The sequence below is a fragment of the Pipra filicauda genome, unplaced genomic scaffold, assembly GCF_003945595.2.
Source record: "Pipra filicauda isolate LSUMZ 115617 unplaced genomic scaffold, ASM394559v2 scaffold234_size1211729_pilon, whole genome shotgun sequence".
In the NCBI taxonomy this organism is placed as follows: domain Eukaryota; kingdom Metazoa; phylum Chordata; class Aves; order Passeriformes; family Pipridae; genus Pipra; species Pipra filicauda.
In genome coordinates, this window is record NW_024104348.1 from 81,153 (window position 1) to 106,862 (window position 25,710).

General features: G+C 42.6%; 3 protein-coding genes across 7 annotated transcripts in view; 2 read left to right on the forward strand and 1 right to left on the reverse strand.

The window, feature by feature from the left end:
- Nucleotides 1-403: 403 nt before the first annotated feature.
- Nucleotides 404-10,665, reverse strand: FOXM1 (forkhead box M1). Of its 5 annotated transcripts, XM_039381621.1 has the most exons (10): nt 10,344-10,477; nt 9,783-9,951; nt 8,327-8,923; nt 6,806-6,954; nt 6,410-6,622; nt 5,864-5,992; nt 5,241-5,285; nt 4,229-4,295; nt 3,611-3,792; nt 404-2,443 (listed from the first exon to the last, which is right to left on the reverse strand). In XM_039381621.1, exons 3-10 carry the CDS (start codon nt 8,874-8,876, stop codon nt 1,391-1,393), a joined length of 2,388 nt encoding a protein of 795 aa, XP_039237555.1. In that variant the 5' UTR covers nt 8,877-8,923; nt 9,783-9,951; nt 10,344-10,477; the 3' UTR covers nt 404-1,390. The 5 variants fall into 5 exon arrangements, with proteins under 5 accessions (XP_039237555.1, XP_039237556.1, XP_027577944.1 ...); XM_039381622.1 differs by lacking the exons at nt 9,783-9,951; nt 10,344-10,477 and adding an exon at nt 10,645-10,665; XM_027722143.2 differs by lacking the exon at nt 9,783-9,951 and having other exon boundaries at nt 4,229-4,292.
- Nucleotides 10,638-21,148, forward strand: RHNO1 (RAD9-HUS1-RAD1 interacting nuclear orphan 1). The gene is made up of 3 exons (XM_039381623.1): nt 10,638-10,823; nt 12,074-12,342; nt 14,484-21,148. Exons 2-3 carry the CDS (start codon nt 12,175-12,177, stop codon nt 15,132-15,134), a joined length of 819 nt encoding a protein of 272 aa, XP_039237557.1. The 5' UTR covers nt 10,638-10,823; nt 12,074-12,174; the 3' UTR covers nt 15,135-21,148.
- TULP3 (TUB like protein 3) overlaps nt 15,491-25,710 on the forward strand; it is a 33,703-nt gene continuing 23,483 nt past the window's right edge. The window contains exon 1 of the mRNA XM_027722119.2: nt 15,491-15,562. Within this exon, the coding sequence (XP_027577920.1) occupies nt 15,522-15,562 (41 nt within the window). The 5' untranslated portion in view covers nt 15,491-15,521. The remainder of the gene's footprint in view (nt 15,563-25,710) is intronic.

Sequence of the window (25,710 nt, forward strand, 5' to 3'; positions counted from 1 at the left end):
AACAAGCACACAAGAGAACTGCAGTTCTGAAAACCACACGTATCTAAAACTGGTTTTATCTCTTTAAGGGAAGGTAGAAATACAGAGTTTTGATTGAGGTTTTTTTTGCATTTACGAGATAGAGAAACTCATCTGCTGGTGGTGTTGTGATGTTTCAGATTGTATGCTTCTGACTTGTAAAGTCAGAATTTATCCACAAATTGCAGGAAAAAGTATATTGTATGAAGCAATGGGTTGAGTAACCAAATTTAATGTGTTTTGGTCAACATGGCCTGAGGAATACTGAAAACATCCCAGTGACCACTTGCTCAGTGATCACAAAGCACACACACGAGATGTGCAAAAATTGGTTGCTCATGCTATGGCCCAATCCCAGCTAAGAGGGGTACAGATAATACTCAGCTGTGTTCCCACAGAAGCTTTATTGAGTATGTAGATACAGGAGTCACCATTTGTTTGAAAGCAGAAGGATCAGATCTTTTCCATGGCAATTTCCTACTTTGACATAAGTTCTAGAGAGCTGGGAATAGTTGTTCTGCTGCACCGAGACACGCATACCTTGTATTTCCAGAGGTCACTTTACAGTGGAAATATCAGCATTCGCTTTAGAGGTTCTTTTTTACATTTTCAACTGATGACTGTAATGAGAGAAGCTTTAACAATTCAATAGAGGTCCATCTTACTGCAACAGTGTCTCTACCTAGTCCTCCAGGTACATAGTAGGACTCTGGAATCAAAAGAGCTATATGGCTTGATGTGAGCTCTTCTCCATAAGTACTTCACGCCTCTCACTTTGAGGTCTTATTTAGGGTGGAATACAGGAGGTGTGGAACATACGGGCAACACTCTAGGTCAATCCCTTACCAGTCAAAATATTCCCGTAACCCTACAATAATAAAATTATTCTTATAATTAAGGGCTAATTTAGGGAATGTACAGTATTTACATCCATTAAATCTAGACAGAAGATACTAAGTAATAGGGGAACAAAGTAAAGGAAATTAAGATAGAGCTAGGATGAGGTTCCTAGGCTCTTTCCTGAGAACACACCGAGGAGTGTGTTCATTTCCTCTGATACCCTGAGGAGCAAATGCCATTCAGGGCCTACCTAGATGTTCTCTTGATAACCTCTCTCCAGGGATTCTTATCTCTAGCACAAGGCTAGAGCAGTTCTACCTTGTTCTACACAAAGTCTATAGCATCTTATAAAAGAAGCTCATAGCAGCTGATGGGCCTGTCTCCCAGCTTAGCAGGAGTCAGTTACACCCTCTTATTATTCCTATTGTGGGAATTAGTCAAAGGAGTTGTCTTAGACTACTCATCTGAGATCCATTCATGTAGAGTGCTTTCTGTAACATCAGAACCAGCCAAATTCAGCCCTCAGGCCAGTTTACTTCAGTTCAGGTATCAGCTGAGACCAACTAATGTCTGTTCCTAAATTTTCATCCTCAAGACCGGGAAAGCTGATATCCAGAAGGATTTTGCTCAGACTATCATTCATGGTGTCCAGGATAAGGCCCTCCATGAGTGACCGGTTTTCAGTAAAGCCAGAGGCTGTCAGTTCAGCAGATAATTGCTTAGCGGACTCACGAACCAACGCTGGAGAGCTTGTGAGGGGGGCATGAGCCATATCACTGGATTCTGTATTGAGAAATTCCCGAGGAGAATCAAAGAGTGGATTTTTAAGGGGTGTGCTGTTAAAACCCAGTAAGTCCTGGTTGTCCTGGAGGGGTGTGAATGGCAACTGAAGGGTTTTCACTGGACTGAAGTCCAGCTCGTGACTTCCCTTGGCTAAGGAAGCAGACTTCCAGAGGTCAAGGCCCTCTAGAGAGGGGGTAGTAGTGGCTGAGACTTTGCTGGGAGTGGAAGAAACTGGCAATTTGCTGAAGATCTCCTTGACTGGTGTTTTAAAGGCTCCTTCTTCTCCCTGCGAGCAGCTGAGCTGTGATACCTGTTCAAGAGGCTGGCTTTCCAGTGGGAAGGGACAGTCTGCCGCTAACCGAAAAGGGTCAAAGCTGTTGCTTTCTGGCAAAACAAGGACAGGTTCTTCTGAGCAAGGCAGTGCTAGACGTTGTTTCCTCCTGGATCTGCCCATTTCCCCCCTTTCCCGCCTCTTTATAACTAACGAGTCAGAAACAGCCCTAGGTGGGGACTTCAGTGTGGTGAACTGTTTCTTCTCCTTTGTGGATGAGTCTGGGAGGAATAAGCCTGGCTCTTCCTTTACCGTTATGGTTGAGGCAAATGGGGACAGCCAGTCATCCAGTTGACAGCCTTCTTCCTCCTTTATACAGACACCTTCAGGGAAAGAAGCCAATTCTTCACCAGGCTGGGAGCTGTTCTCCTTTAGGGAATGGGCTGGGGAGAATAAACCCTCATCACATTGACCCTCTTCCTTGACAGCAGCCGTGGGTAAAGAGGGTGACTCTTCTGTAGACAGTGACATCTATAAAGAAATGCAAGTGACATGCAGTCAGTAAGCAAGGATCTAACCCACCCAAAATGCAAATAAGAGTAGAAAGAAGAAAAGAAAGATTGGCACTTAAGATCAGCAGAAAAAGGTAAGAGGAAGATCTTCGGAAAGCAGTAACTATAACAACAGATACAGATTGATCTTGGTAAAGTCAACAGAAAGAAGCCTACAGATCACATGGGAAGGATTTTAGCTAAGAGACTGAAAGTCATTCCCTTCACAACACTTCATCTATAAGCAACTTATAGGAGTACAGGCAGAAGGAGAGCCAAATATTTGTGGAAAAAATGTAACTCCTTTGATTTCTTCTTATACTGTCTATATGTGAATAACAAAATGAATGAGGACAGCTTTCTCAGAAACCAAGGAAAAGGAAACGAAAAAAAATGAGGTTATCAAAAGAAAAGAGCACAGGAGAAAGATAAATCATAGCAGGGAAGGACATAAAGCAGCAGTCACACAAAGGGAAACAGAATTATGGTTAGATCAAATAGAAGAAGCTAAAGCTTTACAATGTCTAAGCATACAAGAGCAGTCAGTGAGATGCCAAGAGAAAGACCTGTTTAATAGCTGTTTTTCTTGAGCCCAGAATAACTGGGAACTTCACCAAATTAGCAAACAGCAGATACAGAAAACCTCTGGGAAGAAACTACATGAAATAAGTACTCTTTCAGAAAAAGTTCTTTATGTTACATGTGATTAGTGCTATCAAAAATACGAATGTTTTAGGATCAGAAAAAAGACACTTCTCTCATTCTTTTTTCTTCACATCCAAGCGGTAGAGAAAAATTGTTTTAACCAATCCGTAAGTCCCTTCCTCTGATAAATTATAGAAACATCCTTATAGCAAGTAAACTAGCAGGTAATAGTTAGCCTAGAGACAGTAAAGGACAGTAAGGATTAGTATGAACTTGGGAGTTTCAGAGCACCTAGAAGAGATGCACAAAGGAACCATATGAAGAACAGGTCTATTGGCGGCAAGAGATATAGAAAAAAATCCAAACAAAAACCCCACAAAAACTCAAAACAAACAAATGAAACCCCAAAACCACACCCACCCATCCACCCTTCCTACCCTACCCCCTAACCCCACCCCCAAAAAAAAGCCACACAAAAAACCTTGGAAAACAAGAAACCAACCTTTGGAGCAATGCGCACACGCTTATTGCTCTGCAAAGTCTCTGAGCTGTTAAGGGATGCTCCCTGTGCCATGGATAGAGGAACCTTCATAGAAGGCTGCAAGACAAGAGGCTGACTCAAAGGAAACTGGATTGGAACCAGGTAGGAGTTGACGCGGGGAAGCAAAGGCTTCATCTTTCGGCCTGGAAGGGAGAAGAATGGACTCAGTAGCCTCTTATCCTCTACAACTACCTCTTGAAACCCAGGCATCTAACAGAGTCCTTCTAAACCCCCCAAAACAAACATTCAATCAGATGGGCTCACCTGCCTTCTCTGCTAACTTTGAGAATACAAATATGAAGCTAGAAGGCCTCATTAACAAGAAAATAGTCCTTCATACAGATCCTAGCCCTCAAGCTAGGGCTCTCACTCTATTTGCATACCCAATCCTCACCATCTCCCCATCACATCCTCTCTCAGACACAGCAATACTGCCTTCAATTTCAGACCTGACAATAGGGAGCATAAAAGCTGGCAAACCTGGATAACAAATTCAACTTGTATTCCTAAAGGAATCTGAGAGAGTGCCCCAGATTACTGAATTGATTCTCTTTGGCCTAGGCCGATGTAGACACTCACGTGAATTCTGGGGTTCAGTTTTGCTTCCCACGTTCTTCAGGGTATCTGGAAGACGATTCTTTTGCTGCTGCAGTCATTGTGAAACAAGAAAGAGGAGAAGGAGAAAAGAAAGAGATTAAAACAAAGAATCCATATTTATTCTTCTGCCTCATTTAGGACTGTGAAACCAGAATTTTGGGCTGCGCTAATGTAGAGAGAGCAGCTGTTAGCACCCAGCCCTCATGTCAGCTCTAGGTCCCTGCAGCTTGCTGTTTTGCAGCCATACCATCCCAAAGCCAGCTGCCAACCAAAGGCTGTGTAGAAAAAGACAGCTCTGCTTCAGCTGCAGACTCTACTGCAAAAGGGACCTGGTTTTGGCATCCTCAGAGCCTGAGGAACAGTGATTAGGATGGCTTTATTGTATATGGGATCTCTGTACAAACCATAGACCAGGTAGATGTTCAAATGGAATAGCAGAAGCAACAGAAGAATCAGAATTCTGAGCAGATGGAAGGAAGGCCAGGATTGTAGCTGCAAGAGAAGTGTTTGACCGGACACTTGCAAATCCATCACTGTTAAAACTGCCGAATGCAAGAGCGACAGCAAACGGATTCATCCTTCTCAGAGCCACAATGCAGCTGGGTTCCAAAATGAAAAAGCAACACAGAGAAACCCTATTCTCTCTGGATCTGAGCCCCAGAACAGATTGGGACTGCTGCCATGGAGATGATAATTTTGCCAGAAATCTCTGGGCTTGTTCTCTGAAGCCTATTGGTCACCATTGCAGCCTACTTCAGCAGTAGAATTACAAGTTGCTCAAAGCTGTACAGCTCTACCAGCTAGAGAGAGAGCATATCATCTGAAGGCAGTTAACCTTTGGCTCAACCTCTTTCCCCAAAAAGGGTGTGCATGGAGCTGTACGATTAGGTGCAACAGTGACCCAGTCCCCCTCCCAAGGCCTCTTATCCTTTCCATCAGTGACTAGCAAAAAGAGAATGGAAGATCAAGCCCCAAGCCAGAGGGTAATTCTTACTGATTCAGAGCATTCAGGCGATGTTGGTGACCCCAATTCCAGCGGCTGGTGGCAGAAGGCATTGAGAGGGAAAAAAATTAAGATGAAGTTATCAACCAAAGAGGGGGACAAATGGGTCATTTTAAACTTGCACAATCTGAGTGAACAAAAGTCAATCTGGCTATCCAGCAGAAAATACAGAGGAGTCTAAACACATCTATACCAGACTCACAAGCTCTATTTCCCCCACAAAATGATACTTCCTAAAACACCTAGTTCAGATAGGAGAATTCCATCCTATGACTGACTTATCAAACAGCGTAGGAACATCTGGTTGGCTTCAGTGGAAAGCTTCTCATTAGGAATTTGAATCAGGCCCATGGAAAGAAGTTGAACAAGCTGACTATTACATTTGGCACAGCATCTGAAGAATGAACACGTTCCACAAAAGCTCCAGGTCAAAAGCACAACCACAGCACCTTTTCTTTCAAATGCAGAGCTTGTCTATTTGTCAAGAGAAGTGACTGAATACAGCTTCTACAAAAAGGCTGATGTCAAAGCAGCTTAACTTTACAGTTAAAATAAGGTGCATCTGCCTAGAAACTGGATAACCTGTCCTATTTTCTTTGCATGAGGCAACTCACCTTAAATACCTGGTCCAATGTTAGGCAACGGTTTGCATCAGGGTGAATAGTCCAGAACGAGATTTTACCATTAGCAGATGTCTCACGGACAAACATATCATGAAGGGACAGGTTGTGCCGAATGGAGTTCTGGGGAGAAAGCAGTGAGGGGAGTTGAAAAGCAGTAGTTTTGTTATCAGCACAGCAAGGGCTACCTCAAACATGACTGCCTAGCAGAGGAATTAGATTCCAAAGGGTAGACAACACTGAACTTTCATATTCACAGCATACCCAGCCAACCCTGTCATCAGTCTCTTATTCTATTTACTCTTGAATTCCTTATTCTTAGTCCAATGATCAAATATACCATCATCTTGCTCAAGAGGAATGAGACAAGGGATACAAGAAGTGGGAGAGTGAACATCTGGAATGGGAGGGTATTTGGGGTGGGATGTTTAAATGAATTTCCATCTTGCTCTGCAGGCTGGGGAAAAACTTTTCATTTTGATCCAGAAGGCTTATAACATCACCCTGTGGCCCACAGCAACCTGAAGGCCTGCTTGTTACCTTCCAACCTGGCTTAGCTACATGTTTAAAATAAGGGAAATGATCCTCAATCCAGGTATAGATGTCCTTCAGAGTCATACGCTTCTTCTCAGTGCTGTTGATGGCAAACTGGATCATGGCCATGTAGGAGTAAGGAGGTCGTTCTGACACTGAATCCTGCCATGATGAGGATGCAGCAGCAGTAGGAATAGCAGCAGCAGCTTCTTCTTCAGTCTGAGAGACAGAAGGAGCGATACATGAATGATCCCTGGATCCTCCATGTTCTATTCAAATCAGTAAAGGCCAAACCCAGGTTACTTAGAGACAGCGATGCCTAGTTCTTGGAAGTCTTCTGATCCACATAGATTACTTCCTTACCAAAAATTTTAGCACATGCTGTTGTCTTCTCCTACTTACCTTGATTCTTTCCTGCAGAGGCATTTGGTTCTCCTTCTCTGTGTCTTGCTTCACAGAAGAGGGATTTAGCCCATCAGATCTCATCTTCCCCAGCCACTGGATGTTAGTGAGACTATTGTCCAACACAGAGCTCATTGTCTCACCACTGCCTGTTGGGATAGCAAGCCCATATTACAGAATCACAGAATCATTTATGTTAAAAAAAGACCTCCAAGATCACTGAGTCCTTTCTTTGACCAAACACCACCTTGGCAACCAGGCTATGGCACTAAGTGTTGCGATCAGTTGTTTCTTGAACACCTTCAGGGATGGTGACTCTACCATCTCCCTGGGGAGCTTGTTCCAATGCTTGACAACCCTTTTAGGGAAGTAATTCTTGATGATGTCCAAACTGAACCTCCCCTGGCACAGATTAAGACTATGGTCTCTCATCCTGTCACTAGTTGCCTGAGAGAAGAGGCCAACTCCCACCTGGCTACAACCTCTTTCAGGTAGTTGTAGGGAGCAATAAGATCTCCCTTGAGCCTCCTCTTCTCCAGGCTGAACAAACCCAGTTCCCTCAGCCGCTCCTCATAGGACTTACTCTCTAGACCCTTCACCAGATTTATGTCCCCTCTCTGGACACACTCCAGCACCTCAGTATCTTCCTTGTAGTGAGGGGCCCAGAACTGGACACAGCACTCAAGGTGTGGCCTCACCAGTGCCAAGTACAGGGGGACGATCACTGCCCTGGTCCTGCTGGCCACACTGTTCCTGATACAGGCCAGGATGCCAATGACCTTCTTGACCACCTGGGCACACTGCTGGCTCATGTTCAGCCACTGTTGACCAGCACCCCCAGGTCCTTTTCTTGCTGGGCAGTTTTCCAGCCACTCTTTGCCCAGCCTGTAGCACTGCATGGGATTGTGACCGAAGTGCAGAACCCCTTATCATAGTTCTGCTTACTTACAAGTAACCCTTTTAACCCTTCATCTCAACTGTCAAAAGGAAGGCATTTAGTCACACAGTAAAAGATGGTATTGCAATGCTAATGTCGTGGAAGGAATTACTCTTGAATTCCTGATTTCATGTGAAGTTTCCTATTTCTGAAAAGAGCTGCAGCCTTAAAAATGAACACTCGAACCAGACTACTGCTTTCAACCAAAACAGGACAATGTTGATCTAGTGCTTCAAGAATATCGTTAGCTAAAGGATGAATTTAGTAAGCAGAAGCCAAGGGTGGTGATGACAGACTCTAACCAAAAGACACAGCACAAGATCCAAGTCAGAAGCTCAGATGTCTTCCACTAAAAACAAATGCACTGTGATCCTTCAGATTTCACTAGATATCCAAAGCTATGTAGATTATTAGAATCAAATCTATAGGCTATTTTGTAATTAACTAAATATTATTTGTTACTCCGTACCGAGATTCAAGCACTACACTCATTGGCCCACTTCACATCTCTTTGTCTGTCAGGACAGAAAACCAACCAACCAACCAACCAACCAACCAAAAGAAACCTGGTAAAGACTACATACTGTTGCTCTCCTGTTCCTGTCCACCCGCAGAATCAACTCCTGAATGCCAGAGCGCTGTCCCGCCTGCAAGACCAGGTGTCTGTGTAACATTCTTCTCTCTTTCTGCACCATCTGCAGCCTTGACTGCTGCACTGGCTTTCTTCTCTGATGGCAGATGCTGTGATGGTGCTGGACCTGCTGAACGGGACGTGCCCCCACTGCTAATGAGGATGAACTTGTTGGGTCCATTGTTGCCACATTCTTTCCCTTTTGCCGTCAGTGCCTCTATGATGCTCTGGATATCAGCATTTGTAGGGATGGCCACCACTTGTGTGTTGGGCATTGTAGGATGGTCAATTATCTTTATTCCCGCTGGGAATTTCTGCAGGCCACAGTCCCTTTTGTCTCTGGGTTGTCTGTTGTGTTGGTCCTCCTGGCTGTGCTCCTGCTTGGGAGTCTTTTCATCCTGACCTCTGTTCTCATCTCTTGCTGAAGTGCTGGATTCATCCGTCTGTGGGAGGGTCAGTTTCCGTCTTTTGAGAATTAAGGGCCTGCGAGGGCTGGTCCTCATTATTGATCTATACTGTCACTCTCCATTGAAAGGGAGAGGAACAAATCCTGTAAAACAAAAGATACAACATAAAGAGTGCAGCAAATCATCACAGGTCTCCCACAGAGCACACATTCCCAGCAATTGCTACAAAGCCAAAAACACAAAAGGAAAATAAAATCAAAAGTGTTTAATGAGGTTGGCAAGGCTACTGAAAAGTCATACTGTACCTCCTTTACTTGCACCTTGTGTAAGCAGGACAGGAGAGACATTTGCACAGTAGATAATTTGCATCACAAAGTACATAATAATGAGGAAAGTGTGTATTTGTACTTTATAGGAAGTCTTTGCTATAATGTGACTTGGCCAGCATCAGCCAGCAAGCAGGAATGGATAGAAAGTAGAACATAGAAGTAGCAGTCCTGATTCTAATAGAAGATTACACAACCTGAGTGAAAAGGGAATTTACAGATGGTTTAAGATCTGGGAAAAAGAGATTATCTCAAACACTACAAAAGCAGCAGAAGTTAAGCGCTTTAAAACAGATGTAAAGTAAATGTTCTAGTCATTTTTTCTGTAGATTTGTCAAGAACCAGATAAATTCCTCATTGGGCAGCATACATTTAAATGTCAAACTTTTTGACAACAGGCAATTTAGACTATAAAGCAGGAAGCAGAGGAAATAAAATTCATAGATACTGCTTCCAGGACAAGATGCAGTGAGAATACTGCTTATAATGCCATCAAGAATTTGGTGGAACCTGTGTCTTACAGCAAACTATAACAGAACGAGAACACACAAATTTTACTTTTTGTTTATCATTAGGGATGCCAGGCATCCCTAATGTAAAAAAGGAGGCCTTTTACATTGCTAGATTGGACTGGGCCAGCAGGTAAACGAGAAAATTCTCAGTAAGAGTCACCTACATTGATACAAAGCAGAGAGTCCTGCGGAAAACAAACCGAGCTGCCCTACGCGCAGGGATCAGACAGCCCCGGGATCGCGGGCTACCCGGCAGCGACGGGAACGCTCCGCACTCCATGCGGGTCGTGGCACACACGCACACGTACGGCCCTTTGCGATCAGCTCCACCCCCTTAAAGAGACATCCCGGTTAGACAGCGCCCAAAGAGGAGCCTTTAGCCAGCCTCCAACAGGCTGCGTTCCCTACAGGAGCGCACCACTTCCCAAACAGGCCTGGAGCTGCTGCCACCAGTAAAGGCCCAGGAGCATCCCTGTGCACACGAGGCCTCAGGGTTGGTAAGAGGGGCAGCGCTAAAGGGCTCTCTGCTCCTCCTCCGCCCGCTCCAGCCCCAGCGCCGCCGCGCCCGCCGTTAAGTCCGCCTGCCCCGCCGGGGTCCCTCCGCCCCAGGCCGAGCCTAAGCGCTTCCCTCTCCCGGGCGCCTTACGGTCTTAGCGCGGCCGCCCGGGGTTGCCAGTCCTTGCAGGGGGATACTGGAGGTGGGGCAGGCGCAGGTGGAGACTCACCAGCTCCAGGGCGGGCAGGGCCGATGGAAGTGGCGGCGGCTCCGGCACTCCCGGGGCGGCCCCGGTTTGAATTTGGCGCCCGGCGGGGCCCCGGCCTGGTCACGTGCCGGCCTGGGCCAGTGAGCGGCGGCGGGGGCGGGGTGGCCCGGCGTGAGCCAATGGGCGGGGGCGGGGCAGTGGCAGCGCGGGCCAATGGACAGTGGCGGCGGGGGATACGGCTGGGCCGGCGGGACGCGCCGGGCCGGAGCGGTCGGGCTGGGGTCGGTACCGGGGTCCCAGCGCCCGTCCCGTCCCGTCTCGCCTGAGGCAGTCCCCGGAGCTCCCTCCAGCCGCGCCGCCTGGAAGCCCTGCTCTGTGCCCGGGTCGCCGGCCGTGCGTTGGCCCCTGGTGAAGAGCCGCGGAGTTTCGCCGTTTAACGTGTGTCACGGCTATACTGGGTTGCGGGGACCCGCAGGACGCCCCGAGGAGGCTGCGCCTCTGGTAAGCAGTCAGGATGTTGCATTCGTATACCCCTCTCCTAAAATGTTCTTTTTGGAGTTCCTCTTCTGAGCTCGCCCGTGGTGATTCAGGCTGGCTGAACATGAGCCAGCAGTGTGCCCAGGTGGTCAAGAAGGTCATTGGCATTCTGGCCTGTATCAGGAACAGTGTGGCCAGCAGGACCAGGGCAGTGATCGTCCCCCTGTATTTGGCACTGGTGAGGCCACACCTTGAGTGCTGTGTCCAGTTCTGGGCCCCTCAATTCAAGAATGACACTGAGGTGCTGGAGCATGTCCAGAGAAGGGCAATGGAGCTGGTGAAGGGTCTAGAGAGTAAGTTCTATGAAGAAGAGCTGAGGTAGCTGGGGGTGTTAAGCCTGGAGAAAAGGAGGCTCAGGGGGTACCTTCTTGCACTCTACAACTACCTGACAGGAGGTTGTAGCCAGGCAGGGGTTGGCCTCCTCCTCGGTAACAAGTGGCAGGACAAGAGGACATAGCCTTAAGCTGTGCCTTGGGAGGTTTCGGTTGGACATTAGGAAGAATTTATTCACAGAAAGGATGATTAGACAATAGAATGGGCTCCAGAATGGGCTGCTCCAGTCGCCATCCCTGGAGGTGTTTAAGGAAAGACTGGATGTGGCACTTAGTGCCATGGTCTAGTTGACATGGTGGTGTTTGGTCACAGGCTGGACTTGATGATCTCAGAGGTCTTTTCCAACCTAGTTGATTCTGTGATCTGTTTTTCAATGGAAAATTAAATTCAATGTTACTTCAATTCAAATTTATTCATTAGGTAAAAAAAAAAATAATGCAAGATCTGTAGAATACAGGAGGGAAATGTGAACTCTGTCCTGTAACAGAAACAAACTAAAAAACTTTAAAATTCCTGAAATTAAAAGGTATTTAATTAAAAAGGTAGTTAGCAATTAGAAATGTAAAGACTGCTGGTTACCTTGGCCCTACAGTATATTCTTGGCATTACAAACCAAATTAAATTGAAAAGAGAAAGCAAGTTTTTCTGACTTTTTTTTTTTGATAGCTGATTTGATAGAGCTGGATCAGTAGGTCAACTGCTCCAATTCCTGCTGTGCATTTCTAAATCTACCTGGAAATCAACAGAAGGTTCAAAAACTACTGGTAGGAAGAAGTCTGCCTAGAGACCTGTATGCTCATAAATGTTTTGCTTTTGTTAAAAACTAGATCTGAGGTTTCCAAACAAGTCTATCTTCAAATACATTTATTTGCCTTCTACAGAATCGAGAGCACTTCAGCATCTCCTTGGGGTGCTTCCCTCTTTCTCCAACTGGCTCTAACAAGCATCATGAGGTTTCTAAGTGGTTTTACCATACCTCTTGATGCCTCCAAAGAAGAAATGTACCCACAGGGCCAAGAAGGCAGAGCTGGTATTCCTTGAGAAGCCGCGGGCAGGACCCATCCATTGCTATGAAACTCCGCTGCCTTTGGCCCAGAATCCCAGACGTGTGCCTACAAAACCTGTAGACCGGAGCACCTCTGCTGCCTGGGTTGGTATAGATTATCTTTCTCCCTGTGTCCCACAGCCATGATTTTCAAGTTTTTCCCATATGTCTCAACAGAAATTTATCTGTTCTGGTTACTGAAAATTAGTAGCTTGGACTTGAATTCATTGTAGCAGCCTAAAACATAAATAAGTGCTTATGAGTTGCTTCACAGTCTAACAGCAACCACTAAGGTCTTGGTTATTTGAAGGTGTAAAACTGTGTGCAGTCTGTACTGGTTAATATGACTATTTCTGGGAAAATAATTCTTATCAGGAAGATGCTGTTTTCTATGGCAACTGAAAACCCTGCACATTATAAATATGAAGGGGAATTTTATTGGCTTACTGCTCAAAATAACTGCTGAACTCTAAATGTTACACGTTAAAGTACTAGTTGCTTTGCTTAAATTTGACACTGCTAAACTTAGAGAACATAGGTTTTCACTTCAGGATTGTTCTAACCTGTCCTCTTTTCTATTCTGTCTTTTGAATAGTTTCTCTCTATATCAATCTTCTTACGGGCCCCTTTTCTGGTCTGATGGACTCCTGTTCTGGGACTGCTTGTATTTTCCTAAGATGTTCCTTCTATCATGTAAGGATAGGGTTTTTTTAAACAAACAGGTGCTGCAATGACAGACTGTTCCTATACAACAGCAGTCATCACCTAGGGGAGCTCTTTTAAGCATTTCAGCACCATTTAAGCATTTTTACTGCTCAACTCTGCTCTTCACAAAGGAAGCTCAGGAAGTGTGGTTTCAAACCTGCATGAGACATTCCTTTGTTCCTGGTGACCTGAAGTTATTTTTGTGATGCCTTAATCTTGAAGTAGAACACGTTCCATCTTTTCCCTTTAACTTTTTTTTTGTATGTGCTTGAGGCAGTTAGCTTTGTGGCTTCTGAAATACTAAGTAAAATAACTGCTGTGAATAAGCATTCTTTTTGTTTGGAAGAGTTGGAAATATCCACATTGGTAGCTCTTTGATTCTAAACATACAATGATTTTAAAATTTGTCTGAAGTGCTTAAAATGTTAGATATTTTTCAGTTTGAAAATGTGGTAGGTTTGTAACTTCTGGAGGCATCCTCTGCAGAGTGTGTGTCAACCTGTTTGAGTGAGAACTGATTTTCTGCTCCTCTCTTCTTGATGTTATCTAAGTTTTTCATACCTTCTCGACTGCTAGGCTCCTACCATACATGCTCTCTGAAGCCAGGAGGTCATGTCCTCAAAGTCAGTGATTGACCTGTGTTGAGTATGTGCTAGGATACAATTATCATGGAATCACTTTCCTTTTCCTGCACACAGGCTTTGCATTCAAGCAGTTCAGTTGTACAGCAGACAATTGCTATCCTTAATTCAACTGTACTTAGTTTTTTGAGGAACTATGTTGTAACTTTGGAATGCTGAAGGAGATTGTAGTTACCATAGCGAGAACCCAGTTTGGTGTCCCTTGGAGGAAAACAAATTGCAATTTGAAACAGAATCTGACTCTTTTTTGTTGATAACCAGGAAGATAAAGAACACAGCAAAAAAAGGATTTCCAGGGTTTGAGTAAGAGTCCAGAATCTTTCAAAGAAACGTAGATTGTTGAGCTTGGACCACCTCTTATAGAAAGCTGATTTTAGAAGTGGATTTTGGGCGATCTGGATGTTTTGGGGGAAAATTGTGAATACTGTATTAACGTAATCTAAGGCCACTCAGCTAAGTGGGCATCCTTTAATCACTCTCTCAATTCAACCTCTACCTGTTCAGGGAGACTGAGTATTTAGTTCACTGAATCTATTTGGAGTTATGCTAAGACAAAGAAAGAAAAAGGATCCATTTCTGAACTGTTTTAAATGTGCAGGGGTTACAGGAGTAGCCAACAGTTAGATTTCCTTTAAACCCAAATCTTGAGTTCTTTCTAAGTTGCCAGAGAATAGCTCAGTTGCACCCCAATGAGTTTTCTGAGGAGAGTGGCAGAATGTGATGTTCATGAGGCATCTGCTCCATAGCAGCTTTGTTAGTGACTCCCTTTGCAGCAGACCAGCTTACTCAGTGAACACACTGAAAAAAGATGGGACAGGTGGCGAAGCAGAATCAGGTTGGCATTACTTGTCTGGAGAAAATGGCTGGGTTTTTATCTGATTATTATGTCTTTTTTTTCAGGTGTGCCCACAATTTGAAACAACTAAGCCAGTGGTGTTGAAAGCGTGCCAGAAGAAGCACCGTGGTCCTCACAGGCCTCAGAATCAGGATGCCAACCACAGTTTACTTCATGCAGGAGGACCTTGTCGAAGAGCTGCAGCCTGCAAATTTCCTCCTTTAACTTTTGAGAATCCAGAAGGACATGCAGGCCACCCCTTGGATCATCCAAAGCACTCGAGGAAGGACACACAGTGTTCTCACAGCCAGCTCAAGAAAGGGACAGCAGCAAATGCCAATATCCAAGTGCAGGATCCAGAGGACTGTACAGAACCTGCTCTCCAGCCTGTGGAGCAAGAAGCTTTTAGTCTACCAGATGCAGAGGCTCCTCAGGTGCCTTCCCTAAGGAACTGGAGATGCAGCAACACTCTGTCACAAAGTAGTGATACCTGGCATCCAGAAAAAGAGCTGGCATTTGGTATTGATCCCTGTGGGAGAGGGAAGTCGGCAGCAGTGCTGGTTACAGATACTCCCGAACATGAGTATGGAGTAAAGGTCACTTGGAGACGGCGACCTCACGTCATGAAGTACCTGCGGGAGCGAGGGAAGCTGAGCGCTGCCGACATCCTGGTGAAGGCAAACTTCGAGCTCTCGAAGAGACAGGCCAGCGCCTGACCCGGCGGGAGCGGCACCTCAGCTACGTGCGAGGACACGCCCGAACGGACGACGGCACTGCCGGGACTGAGGACATGGGCGGGGCGGGAGCGCCTTGGCGACGGGGGTCTGTTGGGCCGGGCTTCCTTGGGGAAAAGTGTCTCTGTCGTGGGGAGTGTCCCCGGGGGAGCCCTGTGATTCCAGTGGCTCCGCGCCGGGGCTCCTCCCGCGACTGCAGCGGAGACGGCGATAGGGGAGGCGACCATCGCTCCTCTGCGCGTGCGTGGCTCCGCGGCCAATGGGCGGGCGGCGTCCTCGCGGTCCGGGCCAATGGCGGCGCGCCTCAGTGCCGCGCGCCGTTGTTAAGGGCAGCGGCGGGCGGGGGCCCATAGCAACGGCGGGGCCGCGATGGAGGGAGCGGCGCGGCCTGGGGGTCCCGCCGGCCACAGGTGAGGGGGCCTGGGGAGGCGGCAAAACGACCTGGGCCGGGGCTGCCTCGCATGGCAGCCCCCAGCGGCAGCGCCCGGTGCCGGGATGAGTGGCCGCAGCGGGGCCCGGGCGGGCGGAGCCGCACGGCGACGGCCACGCGGGTCGGCGCTGCCCCCGTAACACTCGTGTCCCGCTTCGGGCGGCCGCCGTCCTGCTGATTTATGTGTTGTTGTGTTTTATGTGCTTCACTCTTCAGCACTGTCTGTTGTGCATCATCTAAATAATTGTACATTAAACCGGTTTTGTGGGGTCTCGGTCCACTCTTCGTTTCTAGGCGCCGCTGTGAAGCGTTTTCGCGATGTTATTGAGCCGTTCTGTCCCTCGTGAAACTCTTGGGCTATGTGATGACATAATCCGTGTGCCTTTGCAAGGGAAAAAGGAGAAATAACTGAAAGGAATTTAGCTGATGTAATAGGAAAAGCAGCTGTGAACTGTGGAGGTTTTGGAGAGTTTGTGCCTGTGGCACTTGACTAGCTCAAAACCGAAATTATTTGAAATGAAATGTGAGGATACAGGCAGGCAGCGAAAACGGATTTTGACAGAATCAGTGTGATTGTAAAAAACACAGGAAAACCTATATCTTGTGCCTCAGATGTTTGGATAGGGAGAAGTGAAGCAAGTAAAGAGAGACACCTACACTTCTAGTAGTTATAAGGAACACGGTGTAGAAGAGAAATAGTATTTATTTAATACATATATTATTAGATTTTGTAATTTTAGCTGAGAGTGAAAAGCAGCAAAAGAGAAAAGGTCCTGTAACCGCTTGGGTGCACCAAATATGCTATGAAACAGTAGAAGATTACTTCTTTATGCAGACTTTAAAGACTGAGGGTTGTGTACCAGTTCTGGAAACAATTTTTGAAAAACTGATGACCAGATACATGTAAATTTTCTTGCATAGATATTAGATGTTTAAGTTAAGAGTTGAAGCTACAGGAAATAATGCTGTTTTTCTCATAACAGTTCTACTGGTATAATTTCTTTCTGCTAAGAAATTTGTTTTGTGTACTTTTATGGGTCCCCCACAGAAATATCATAGCAATAATGGCAGTTCATGTGACAGCTGCTTCTCTCCCACCCCAGTTTATTAAACAAACAATCAATTTTTTAACTTTATTAGTCTCCATGGTTAAAGTAACAGAACTAGAATACACGAACTTAAATAAAAATGTACAGTTTTAAAATAGATCGTTAAGGTTTGTTATTTTAGGGGTCCAGCTCTGAACTTACCACGTTCATCGGCATTGTAGTAAATTGCAGGAAGACAAAAGTCTGTATTCTTAGGAAGGATCTTCTCTTTCTGAGATGGAGATAGTAAAATGATCCCTAAATCACTAATCTAGTCACTAGAACTCGTTTGGTAAAATAACTGTCAGTTTTTCAAACAGTGTGTTTTAGAGGAAAAGTAAATGTGGTGTGCAGTAAGTCACTGTTCATAGCAATGAAGATACTACACTGGAAAGCTTAGAAAGACTGTACATGAGAACTGATTAGCAGCATTTTTCCTTTTTTTGCCATTTCCCACCCCCCCCCCAGAGGTGGAATACCTTTACTATTGGGCAATGTGTAAAATACAGATAAAACTATAAAAAGTATTTTATTTCTAGTGGATAGAGGTGAAGGATACAAGCCAAAATAAATGCATACAGTTTTGTAAATGTGCTGTGGGATACATGATGATAGATAAAGAGGAAAGATCTTGGCTTTAGGCCATCTCTGAAACCTGGTTAATCTATCTTCCATTTGAGGTGGCTACAACTGAAATTGCTCAAGTTCATTTTATTTTAGAGTTTGATTGATTTTCAGGGAGACAAGGCACAACCATCCTAATGCTTTAGGAGATTATAAAACTTGTAGTGCTATTTCATAGTTTTGATAAGTGCTATACTTTCTTTCTTCCTTTGGGAAAGTCCATTTTGAGACTTAACATGAAATTACTAATGTTGAATACAGTAGAAACATTCAGGTAAAAGTAATTCTAAACTATTGTAAGCTTTTAAAATATTGAGAAGGAAACTTGGATCTTATGGTAGTATGTATTTTAGAATTTTGGGGAACAATGGACTTCACATTTTTGTACACTAATTACACCATAGGTGGGAATACTTAAAACTTCCCACATGCTGCATTCCCAATGTGTTTCAACTTCCGACTTGCAGATGTCATGTATGAAGATGATAATTTTCAGGGTGCAAAAATCTTGACTGAGTCTACAGAGACTACAAAACTGGATGTCAGCTACAGAGGTCCTACAGTCATTTGGATGCTTCCTCGGGGTCTAGACGTGCATGATTTAGTGGCTTTCAGCTTGTGAACTCGGGAACTCTGGGGTACTTCCTCAGTGTCTTCAAAAGTTAATGAATAAAAAGAGCCTGTTGTCAATAAGCTCAATTTTCAAAATATTATGAGCCCCCAGACTGAGAAAGGTTCAAAACTAGTTTCAAAAGTAATATTGGTGTCCAGCCAAAAGCCCTTTCCGTATTTGAAAAACCTTAGTGTAGTTGAGATTGACAGGAATCTCAGAGGCTGCTGGGCTTGAGTGTTTTGTATAGGTGCACCATAATTATAATATTGAGGAAAAAAGGACAAAATACTTCGCTTATTATTTTAGCTATACTTGTAATCCAGAGAAGACAGAAGTTTAAAATTGCTTTTAAAAGCCCATCGTCATCTCTGTTAGTCCTTGGATGTTTTTGTTTTGCCACCAGTGAGCTCCTTCAAATTAAAAAGCATTGTTTTGTAGGACTTGTAATTCTGCAAATCTTATCCTTAGATAAAAGAGAATTGGTTTAGTATCCTGTTTGCTTCACCTTTTTCAACGCTAAACATTATAATCAAGAAATCTGTCCCAAGTGAGATAAATCTGTAAATATTTTATAAATGTGGTTTATATTTACTCGTTGGAGTACAGATTCAACAGAAAAAATCTTTTGCAGTTTTAGTGTGAATGAAGAAAGAATCACCTCACTTCCTACCAGGTAGACAGCAGTGTCGAGAGAGAAAATGTAGCAACAATGTGTGACTGAAATTTCCAAATACAATTTGAAATTCACTTGGTAACTGCAATTGCAAAGAGGTGTCTTAAAGTTGAACCTTGTTTGAATTGTCTCTTCAGTTTCTAATAAGTTCTTCTCCCATCTCTTATTACTTAGTTTTGAGGTTGCAAAAAAATGACTATTTTTTTATAGAGAACCATTATTTTTATCTTCTGCTTTTTTAAACACTGTTAATGTGGCATCTGTAGAGGGGACAAATGCCCTGACTTAACATAATTATGGCTTTGTATGTGTGAAAACTTTCTGCAACCAGACTTGCACTGGAATAGCTCTAGATTCGTGTTTTGTCACCGAGGCACAGTTGACTGATCTCCAAAATAAAACTGTTGATTGTATTGTAATTGAGTCATGGGATGAATTCTCTTCTAAGTGGATTTCTGATGTGCTTAGAGAAGTTGTTGTAGACTACTCCAAGAACATTTACACTTACTTCTAGAGCTCTTTAAAACATATAACCTCTGGGATGTTTGAACTCTTAGCTGCCTGTGTTATTGTAATAGGAGTCTGTGGTCGCTTTTGCGCTCCTTTCTGACTTTGCATTCTTGTGTGAAATCTGAGGCAAAAAAAAGAACAAGAACCTAAATCTAGCAGTGGTATCTTGCTGAGTCACACAGTTTGAGATGGAAATTACATTGCACTGTTTCTATCTCTTTAATGGCTTCCCCTTTCAATCTTTTAAAAATGTAAAAAATGCTGGACTGGAAATAAAAGCCCACAATCAGTTCTAGAGCGTCAGTTCAGAAAATTTCATGTTCTTTCCTGTTTTTAATTCAAAAGACTATAAAACAAGTGCAGTTTGTGGTGTGAAGTGTGATGCAAATTATTTTCAGGGAACTTTGAGTTTTGTTACCTGGTCTGGGTTAAGCATACCACGTGCCATTTAACTGCTGACTTTGTTGCTAGGAAAGAATAGAGACTGCTCTACATTTCACTGGTTTCATGTTGTAATTAGGTACAACATCAACAAAAGTGACAGTCAGGGTTTAATAATTTACTAACAGAAGATCATAGGAGTCAGAATTCCAAGCCCCTGTGGATCTTGCTTTGCCTTTTCCTTGGGCAGAGCTATTTCTGTAAGTGAAATGACCATAGGGATTTGGAGCACGTAATTGAGAGGACATTAAATAGAAAGCTGGTGTTCTGCTTGTGGAATAAATGTTTCTTTTCTTTAGGAGAAACCTAAGTCTCATTAAGTTCACCTGAATAAACATGATTTTGGAAGCATAATGCTCTGTATTTGTAGGGGTAGTTGAGCTGAAAAGTCCTTACTCAAGGAGTCACCAGCTGTGAACTCTTGAAGGAATGTGCCTGGCAGGAGGTTCCTTGTCTCCCTTTTCTTGAAAGTATTTAATAAAATGCCAGTTGAAAACCCCTGTCTGGCTACACACTTAAAGATAAGTTTATGTGAACGTTCTTATAGTTGTCTTTGTGCCACCTTCCCAGCATCAGTGATGGCTTTAATGGTTGATGGCTTGTGTGCATTTCTGGCTGCTTTTGGCCTTCCTTCCAGGAAAAGAATACTCCTTTCACTTTAGGTTTGGTGAAACAAATTACTTGAGATTTTGGCTAAGGAAAACAAGAATCTCCTTTCCATTCTTCCAGTATAGTATAGTAGAGAATGACACAGGTTTTTGTTTGCGCTCTTCTTTATAGTCCAAATAGAAGATCTAGTAGCTTCTGTCCAGAGAGTGCTGTTTGTTCTCATTGCTCTGTTCCCTTGTTCCTAGGAGGAGCTAGTCTTTGGTACTTTATGACTCAGTTTTTGAATGGCATGCAAACACTAAGAAGTACAGTAGACAAAATAGTTCTGAGCTTAGAATGTAACTATTTCATGATGCTTTTGTTCCTGTTGCATTTTCTTGTGACAGTCTGTATTCTTTATTGTCATCTAGTTTGTTCTCTCAGGATCTAAACTATCTCCATTTATCTTGTGATCTCTAGAACCCAAACAGACAGAATCATGGAGGTTGGAAGGGGCTTCTTGAGATATTTATGTATATATAATCTTCAGAACACCAACCTTTTTGGGGTTGGATTTTTTGGGGGGGGTGAGGGAGTAGTGGATGTTTTGATTTGTGTGGTTTTGGCATGCTTCTAGTCCATGTGACTTTAAAGTGAAATTATCAGGTACTTTTCTATAAAGTAACATTATTAAACCTGGAGGTAGGTAGAAGCAGAAGTTTTAAAGGACTAACTTGCCTTTTTGTTTCTTTTGGATCTTTTTTAGTAACTTGTAAATTGTTCAGATAGTTGGTACAAGTTATTGGCAGGAACATGTAGTACTCAGAGGATTCAGGTGTATTTTGAAGTGAAGTAGGACATACAGATCTCAAGGCTTATCTCTAGATGCTCCCTCCCTCCAGCCTGCTCTGACATAATTTATTGTTCTTATTAGTTAATGTTATACTTATTTTGCAATATTCTGAGATAGGGCTTACTCAATCTGTATTATGTGGGACATAATTTCTATATTAAAGCATATCAAAGACAGTCTTTATTAACAACAGTTTATTGACTCATTCAGAATTGCTTCCAAAATTGTGTTAACTGTTGCTGTGTCATTGTTTTCATAATATGTTTAGTAGGTGTAAAGCTTCCAAACAAATTTTGTGAAATCTTTCTCAAATCGGCTATTTGCATTAGTAATCTGTGCATGTTTCTTGGGGTGGGGAGAAATCAAGGGTAAATCTAATTTCATCAGGAAAGGATTCTTTATGTAAAAAAGGCAGATAGAGACTAAAACTTGCCCTTCTTGAAATATCAATTTGTAAAGAAAATGTTGGTGCAACCTTAGCCATGTCACTTAGAAATATATGTGGCATTTTATGGCCGATTTGCAGCAGATCAGTTTACTTTGGAAGACTTACTGCTATTTAATTGTGAAGGAAAAAATACTAAGTTTTTGCCAACCCCGCCCCACTCTTCTGCCTTGGGAAAGGCAGAAAAAATTGATAATCCTCAATCTCATGGATGCTATGTTACATGTTTTCCCAGAAATGTGCAATTACAGTTGTGTCAGTGGGACTCCTCCCTTTTGTGGATTGGAAGGTGCATTACAGATAAATTTTGCTCCTCAACCATTTCCAGAAACGGTATTGCAATTGCTGTTTGGATTATATCTTATATCTTTCAAAATATAAGAATCCTTCTTCAGCTGATCTCTTTTCTACAGCTTCTATTTTCCTTCATAGCTGTAGTTCACATGAGGACAACAGTCCTCAGGAAAGATCTCTGGAGGGTTAAGAGTGAAAACACTTTCACACCAGCTGACTCCACATTTCTTACTGAAGTTGCTTTTACTTGCTCTTCTACACCTAAAAATAAAATCTAGTGGACAAAGATATGTGCCACAAGCCACTTCTTGTTCCCTGATTCTTAAGTTCTGGGAGTATTGCTCAGAGACATAACTGCTGCTACAACTTTAATAAACTGTCCTGCAAAGGAAAAAGATGCTACATGGGCTCTGTAAGACTCCTGATGGAAGTAGTCCTCTGTGGAGTGAGAAATGGAACACAACATATTGGAAAATTGGGGATATTTGTGGACAGAAATGGTGTTATTGTGCCTTGGAGCTCCTTTAAAAAAAGTAGAGCAATGGCAACAACTAAAAATTTAGGAATCTTGATTATTAATGTATAGATTCATATTCCCGTTTAGATCAAAAGATTGTGTTTGTTAAAAGGATTTATGCATCAGAATGCTATAAAAATATCAAGCTTTTTTGTAAAAGGCACTGTAAACTCAAAATCTAATTCACTTTACAATGAGCTGGACGTTTCTGCTGGACACTTTCCCTGAATCTCCCTGCCAAACTATGGACTATCTGAAGCTGTAATACCTTCCCTAGAGCTGTGCAAAGTAGGTAATAATTCCTGAATTTCTCTCACCAAGAGTTCAGTGCATATACAGTGCTAATATAGGCTCTAAAGATGCTTAGAACAATTAAAAAGCAAAACAAGCTATCTTTGCTTCTCTTGGGTCAGATTTTCTTTTAAGGTGGAGTCTGTTTCAATCAGCTTATCTGACCTTCCTCTTTTAAGAGACCGGGACTCTTTATTATCAAATGTTTGCAGAATAGATTTAACCATCTGGGAAACTTTTAAATCTGCATGGCCTTGTTGCATTGCTTGTTTAGGAGGAAAAACTGAGTATAGTATTTCTTAGTGGACATATGAGGAACATACATTTTGTTGAATGCAGGAAGAACTTTCATGATGGTGTCTTCCTTTGTTTAACATCTTTTCAAATCTGTCTTTCCAGTGAGTTCTCACTCATTTTCTCTCTACAAGTTCCTCTTTCCTGTGGCTTTTCTTACTTTCTCTGCTTCTTGCCTCTCATTCACAGCTGCAACCAGTCAATTCCTTGCAAAACTAGTCCATGATAGAAATAGCCTTTTTTTTTTTTTTGATTCCTTATAGCTTTAACAGTCAGTATATAAGGGGGACATAATTGATATAAATTAAAAGAAGAATGCTTAGCTCTCCCATTCTGTGTGATAACCACATCTGAAATCTGAGGTAAACCGTAGCCTTACTCTATGACAGCGACTTTTTTTAACATAATATTCAACCTTGATTAAAACCCCTTGTTTTCTGTTCAAAATCCACAGCTCCATGAGTTCTCTCTATGGTCACAGTATTAAATAAAAAAACCCCTATTTGAAGTCTGAATTTGTTTAGCTTCAATTATGTATGGCTGGATTTTGTTGTCTTTTCTCTCATCAATAGTCATTTGTGGCATCAAATCCATGGAATACAGTGGAGCATATTGATTTTTCTTTTGAATAAACCAATCCTTGGTCAATTTGTTCAGCTTTCTGCTGAACCCTCTTCAGTTTTCAGAATCCTTTTTCTTGTGTGGACCTTGGACAGAATGGAAGACCATTTTCAGGCTGATAGATTGCTTTCTTGTCCTGTTTTCTACATTTTCCTGCTTCAATAGCAGGGTTTTTCGTTGTTCTCAGAGTTGCATTATACTATGAGTTTGTATTTGGCTGATTCAATGGTAATTATTGCCAACTGTTTAGAACATAACTATTTTGGGGTTTTTTTTTAAGTATAACATATTCAGACACACAGCAAAGTTGCAATGAAAACAAGAGTGTAAATTCTGCCTTTCCACAGTTTGTAATGCCAAAATTGGAGTGTTATTGAAAAACAGTATGTCCATTCTGAAAGAAGTGTCAGTAGATGTAGTGTGCCTTTTTTACAGAATGGAAAATAAACTACATAAAAAGGAAGCCTTAATTGCATATATGAATATCTGTTAAATAATTTTTGAGTTACCTGTTCATTGTCGTTGTTTGATATTCTGAAAATGGTTAGGAAAGACTAAATTAACATTTTTATAATAAAATTTGCTGTGTATTCCTTTTGCAACACTTTAATTTCTGTTTATGAAATGGAAACCAGGCTGATTCTGATTTCAGTAGGAATTTGAGATGCTATAAATTAAAAATAAAACTTTGCTTCATGTTGGTCTGTGTCAGATCTGGAAATGGATCCGTGAACCCCTTTATATCTTGCTGTCTTCTCCCGCATCCAGACATGCTGTTGTGTCTTCTCAGTTGAGTGTTTTGGTTAAATAATTACTTTCCCACTCTCATTTTTATTCTGTATCCTGGATTATCATTAGTCTTTTCTTGTATGTTACATTCTGAGTCATTTTTCCTTTCTCTGGCATGTGTCCACAGCTTTAGCAGGATTGTTGGTGGATTCTGATAAACACAGCAGAGGAATTGGGGGGGCAGAGTCTCTTGTAGTCTGCTGGACTGCAGTGCTTGGGAAGAGGAAGATCGTGACAGGCTACTTGTCACATTTTCAGTTCTTATTTGTCAAAAGTAAATTTGACAAGTTTACTTGTTTGGTGGTTTGACTGGTCTGATGGCTGTGGGGTTTTTTCATTTTTTGAACTGTGTTGTTGTAGCTATGGAATTGCTGCTAATTTTTCCTGTTCCTGCTGGATATTTAAGTCTTCTTGCATATAAACCCTTCAAATAGAAAAGCAAAGAGCACAGTGGTTTTGTGTGGGCATGTCCAAAGACACTGATCTGTGTTGTCAGCCCAGTAGAAGGAGGATTCCTGTTTGAAGCCTGCAGCTGGATTAGCACACTACTTGCATTCCTTAGCAGTGAGTTGCAGGAGTGACTCTAGAACAGCCTTTTCCTGTTAAAGTTTGTAATAACACCAACTCTGCCCTGATGAGTAGGAAAAGGTCTGAAGTGTGGGAAGCTCTTTTTTTGTCTGGTTATTATGTTACACTTTCATGATGACCGACTGCTCGAGGAAAGGTTGAAGGAGGAGTGAATAAAAATATTGTAAGATTACTGTGGTTTTTTAGCAACTGTTTATAGAGCCACAGTGCTCGTGGCTTTGTTTCTTTTTATTTTGATCCTTGTGTGAATCCTTGCTTTTTAAAATGGGAAGGATGGATTGATGGCTGCTTTCCTTTTGTGGCCTACTATGAGGCAATTTTGAATTGTAAGAGAGAATACTCTCGTAATCTTTTTGCTCTGTCAAGCTCTGTGACCTGTTAGAAACTTTGTATTTCAGCCATGTTTGAGCGTCAATTAAGTGGCCAGAGGTGAAGCGCTGTGTAGTCTACTTTATACTCCTGTTACATTGTGTAACTTTATTCCAGTGTGAGTAGAAAATAATTTAGCATATGAAGTAAATAATTTTCACTGAGGATTTCCGCAAGATGTGTATGTGTATTTCAGCACTTTGTCAACTTTCAGGTAAAAAGGAAAACCTGGAAACTTATTTCCTAAAATGGTAGTGTTTGTATTTTTTTATTATTTTCTGAAGAATAGACTCAAGTTGTTTGGGGATGCGTTTTCTATTAGGAAAAACAACAAAACCACAAGCAGTAGCTTGTATCTACACAGGACACTTTTGTGTCCATAAGAATATGTCTGTAAGCCTACTGCTGATCAGAGATACACAGATGGCTTTATAACAAACTTGACTGCAGTTAACAAATATAATCTATTTCTTAAATCAGTAGGTATATGAGAAGAAAAGGAATATTCCCCCTCTTTTTTTTTTTTTTTT